Genomic DNA, 4,801 nt, shown 5'->3' with positions numbered 1-4,801 from the left:
TAACCAAAGTCTAAAATTCCTTTCAGACTTAGGTCATATACCTTCTGGGAACTTGTAGTTTGTCCCCATAAGGAGGTAAAGTTGCAGATGCATGTTCCCAAAATAATAGTAATACAAGGACACACACAAATACACATGCGTGTCTTTCTTAGCTATCACTACAAACTTAAATCTAAATCTAACCTTAGGCTCTAAGACCAACTATTAACCCCTGATCAACACTTCAAAGGTCACTAAGTGCAGTGTCCTCAGACGTGTCCTCATTCCCAAGATTTAAAACTCAGGCTGGACCTCACAAACACAGCTATACAAGTACACATCCCACCTCACACACACACACAAGAAGGCATGCGTTACAGCGTGTCTGTGCAAACAGCCAATTATCTGAGAGTCTTTTTCTGGTCAACCAATGGGTGATCAGCAGCAGCATCCGCTCTGTCTTTTCTGGTTCCAGGAAGCAAAATAAAGTAGTGTGCAGTGGAAGAAAACATGAACTCTTGTTCCACCTTGTGGCTGTTTTAAATATCCCCCCCAAAACAAAGATTTTCTTCTTCTTCTTCTTCTTAAAGAGTGGACACGCAACAGATACTGTTTATACCACGTTGTTTAGTTTCTCAGGTTCTCAGGTAGGATTTATTATACTTCATTACGATGCATTAGTTGTAGCTCAATGAACTCAAGTAAACCCTTTCTGAGGTTAAAATACTTATTTTGGCTTTGATCTATATTTTAGAGTGTCAGAATGCTGTCCACGTCAATCTTCAATCATAAACAAAAATCCAGCATTACAACTTTACTAATTAATCGATTACAGAATTATTTTTTCTATCCTTTATAGTTTTTAACACTGTAGCAGTCGTGTAGATTGTTTAGGAAAAGCTGTATTTGCCTGTTTAAAGCTTAGTTTCCTCTCAGATGATATAACAGAATTAAGCTCATGTGGCATACAGTGGAAATGAGGTTATCTGACGTAATGACAGAACCATTTTGGACTTTATTCCCTCTGCTTCAGCGCACTCCACAGGAGAGACGCAAGCGAGGGACCACGTGAGGGAGACATCATTAAGTTACTGCTGTTGTTGTTTATGGTGGTGGTGTGGGGGGGTGGAAGTGGTTGGGGTTTGTTTACCCCGCCCACCTGTCTGCCGTATAATAACTGCTGTCAGACGGCAGCAGTGGCACAGCAGCAGCCTCCTCAGAGAGGCACAACACAGCTGTTTCACTGAATATGGATGCCAATATTGTTGTTATGGGGATGGAGAGCGTTGGGAAATCAGGTAAAAAAAAAACACATTTTCAGTGGAGATGAGAGGTTACACTTAGGTCTCTTTTTCACACAGTGAACTAAAGTTTGTGTCTTTTTAGCGCTGACTGTCCGCCTGTTAACTCGGAGATTCATTGGAGAGTATGGAGATATTGGTAAGTGCCCACTTTTTATTTTATTTTATTTATTTATTGCTAACTTTAATGCATTGATGCCTTTCCTGGCAATTAAACATCTCCTAAACTCTCTGTTGTGTCTTGCAGAATCAATCTACAGTCACAGCTTCATAGTAGATGGGAGGGCGGTCACTCTCAATATTTGGGATTCACATTATTCTCAGGTAAGAACTTCAATATGATGTTACTAATTCTGTTTTGTTCTATTTAAAAACTCCCGTTTCTTGTTTTACAGTGTTTAAAAATCTAAAAGAAATCTAAGTAAGAGCAAAGATATTATTGCTGCTATAAGTTAAATATATTAAAAGTAAAAGTAGGCTGCTCCTTTTATTCTAATATTATTTTTAAAATTATGTTAAAGTTCAAAGAACATTTTGAATGTGTATTTATTTACTTTAAAAAAAACTAAATAATGCTGACTTTTTATATCTATAAGCTTGTGTCTGTAAGTACTAGAAATGGAGTATCACAAAATAAAAATTTAAAATGATTAACTGTCTTGTTTTTGTACAAAGATATAAAATGCTAGGGCGAATGTACTTTTTTGCTTTCTGCCTCTACCTGTTGCTGAATATGAACTTCAATGTGTGGTTTTGCAGGATTTCTCTGCAGACTCGTCACTCTTTGAGAAGAAGGTGCGGTGGGCCGATGGCTTTGTTCTGGTCTACAGCATCTGCGACAGGGCCAGTTTCAACACAGTTAGCTGGCTCATTCAGACTATCAAATCCAACAAGGACTGCCTGAGTACAGACAAAGTACCCATAGTGATTGTGGGTAACAAAAGGGACCTGCACCACAGACGGACAGTGACGAGCGAAGAGGGCCGGCTGCTGGCTCTCAACACACACTGCCAGTTCTATGAGGTGTCGGCCGCCGAGAACTACCACAGTGTGCTCATGGTCTTTCACGGCTTGGTGGACAGATTGAAGGATGCCAAGCTAACCACAAAGAAGCCTCTAAGGTTGAAGGGCATAGTGAAAAGCATGTCTGCAGTGTTTGCCAGGAGACGGACTGAGTCCTTTTAGTAGAAATGTGACAAAAGAAGAGTAGACTCCATCAGATGGATATCTGTCAGTGAAACATTACCACGTGTCGCATGTGTGTTAAAAAAAAAAAAAAACTCTAAAAAAGGTAAAAGCTGTTATGCTTCAGAGAACATGGGCACAAAACAATTTCACAGAGGTTACAGATGCTTTCTGCACTTTAACTACACTTAAGTTAGCATAGTGTCATTCTTCATCCAGCCTCTTGCCATTTAAGATCCAAAAGTGTGCAGCGAGGTATGAGTCGTGTTTGCAGTGTACGTGTGTTTTACGAGATTTTTTCAGATGTGGCTTCAGATCCAAAGAAATTCTATGCACAAACTAAATGTGCCTTTATTTATTATGTATATGCCAAAGATGATTTCTCATGATTAGAGTGAAAGTTTGTTCTGCAGGAAAAAGTGGCTGAAAAGTGCTAAATCCGTTAATTAATTTTGGGAGTGAGGTGTAATATTTCTATTTATTCAAGTCTAAACACTGTAAAAGAACAAGAGAATATTCAAAGTGTTTTATATCTTTATGTTTGGTTGTTTGACTGTGAGTCAGTCCCTGAAATATACTGTTTGTATGAAGTTATAAGAATTTTAAATAAACCATGTGCAGAAAGATTTTCTGTTGCGCTTGTTTGTTTTACAGTTATTGATTCCTGCTCACCCCAAAAGGAGTGTGGATCCTGTGTGTACTTGAGATCAGCAAAGTCTAATCTGGTGGATACTCGGCTAAAACATTCACACCCATGTCTCAAAACTGTCTCACAACTTAACAGCCAACAGACTTCGTGTTATGATTGTTTGAGGCCTGGATTGTTGCAGTTATTCAAGAATAGATTTGCAGTTTTATACAGTTTCCACATCCACATGAACACATCGACTTTCAATTTTTGCTAGATCCCACCAGTTCACTTTTCTCACACTGCACTAGCTATACCACTTTCAAATAATTGACCAATAGTGTGTATCAAAGCAGAGGCTCAACGAGTCACAATTACAGTCAAAATTACTGTCTAATGATGGCCTAAGAAGATATAGGCTGCGTGATATATTTATTCTTGGACCATTATTAGACCACTTAAACCACTGTTAGAAGTAGAACAAAGGAAAGTTTTTCATAATCTCTGAGGTCTCTCATATATGAAATGGACCAAAAATATTTGTATTTATTTGCAAATGTATTAGACTGACGAATTTGTGAAAGCAAAATAACGCTAAGACTAATGGGAAATGCTACATGTAAACTTGAATAATATCATCCTGGAAGCCTGGATTCCTCCCAAACAGGGTGAGAAAGAGGGCATGGGTTTCCTATACATGTCTTAAGAAATAGACTGTGGATATCTTGATGCTTTAAGGAAATACAGGCACAAAAGTATGATGAATGGAAATTTCATGCAATGAATGGATGCATATACTTTTCAAAACCTTTTGTTGTATATTAAAGTCTATGATGTAGTGCAAGTAAAATCACCAGCAGTGAAAGGGTTGAAGCCAACAAATGATTCACCTCTATTATTTAACTTAAACACAGCCGACTCATTTCATGTCCCCTTGAAAGAATACTGGCAAAACATCTTTTACAAATCTATTTAGGACATAATACATTTAACTTCAAGCTAATAAAGCACATTCAAGTTTTAATTTGACCCATTCCTATAAACCACAATCTTTACAGATGTCTTGTCAAGGTAGGTCTTTGAAAATATTACATGATGTGAAAAATCCTTTGAAAATAGGCCTGATGTTACAAATCACTTGCTTCTCTGACTCTTAGAACAAGGAACCTGCCAGTAACCCTTAAGAAGATCGAGCTTGCAGACATATTCAGCTCCACCTGAGAAACAGAGTCTGTCATCATTGGGAGAGAAAAGGAAGATTTCTTACTTCATAAAAAACAGGGAGAAGCCCAACTAGATGAAGAATTTATAGTAATACCGTCTTAGCATTTAGTATTATGCGCTTCCCTGGAGACTCCCTACAGAAACCCAGCGTGATAGGCTCAGCATCACCTATATCGACACCATGTTCTATTAAATTAGTGTGCCTGGAAACAAGCGTGCGCACCTTCAACTAAGTTCAACCAGTTGTTTACTCCCAGTGAACCACTGCTCCGATCGAAGCAAACACAAAAATAATCAGGAAGTAAGTGAGAAAGCCTGGAGGCTATCACACACCCGGCAACGTGTCTGAGAAAAGCTTGTCCAGAATAACATCCTCATTTGTGCAAGTATGTGGATTCTTTGTCTCTGACACAGAGAAGAAAACTGGCTTCAATCAGATTAAAATGTCCATCAGATGCATTTCTTTAGGCACGTTTGTTAACCG

General features: G+C 38.4%; 1 protein-coding gene across 1 annotated transcript; it reads left to right on the top strand.

Moving 5' to 3' along the window:
- Positions 1-424: 424 nt before the first annotated feature.
- Positions 425-3,091, top strand: si:dkeyp-59c12.1. Its single transcript, XM_005470765.4, has 5 exons — positions 425-626; positions 1,013-1,277; positions 1,366-1,419; positions 1,528-1,604; positions 2,040-3,091. The coding sequence occupies exons 2-5, from the start codon at positions 1,229-1,231 to the stop codon at positions 2,463-2,465; spliced, it is 606 nt and encodes a 201-aa protein (XP_005470822.1). The 5' UTR covers positions 425-626; positions 1,013-1,228; the 3' UTR covers positions 2,466-3,091.
- The last annotated feature ends 1,710 nt before the right edge of the window (positions 3,092-4,801 follow it).

Source organism: Oreochromis niloticus, linkage group LG7 (assembly GCF_001858045.2).
Source record: "Oreochromis niloticus isolate F11D_XX linkage group LG7, O_niloticus_UMD_NMBU, whole genome shotgun sequence".
Taxonomy (NCBI): Eukaryota; Metazoa; Chordata; class Actinopteri; order Cichliformes; family Cichlidae; genus Oreochromis; species Oreochromis niloticus.
Note: the sequence above shows the minus strand (reverse complement) of the source record. Positions and strands in the feature narration are given on the sequence as shown.

Coding starts and splice junctions, on each gene's coding strand:
- si:dkeyp-59c12.1 (XM_005470765.4), top strand. CDS start 1,229: ATGGATGCCAATATTGTTGTTATGGGGATGGAGAGCGTTGGGAAATCA. Junction 1,278..1,365: donor GGAGAGCGTTGGGAAATCAG/GTAAAAAAAAAA, acceptor GTGTCTTTTTAG/CGCTGACTGTCCGCCTGTTA. Junction 1,605..2,039: donor GGGATTCACATTATTCTCAG/GTAAGAACTTCA, acceptor GTGGTTTTGCAG/GATTTCTCTGCAGACTCGTC.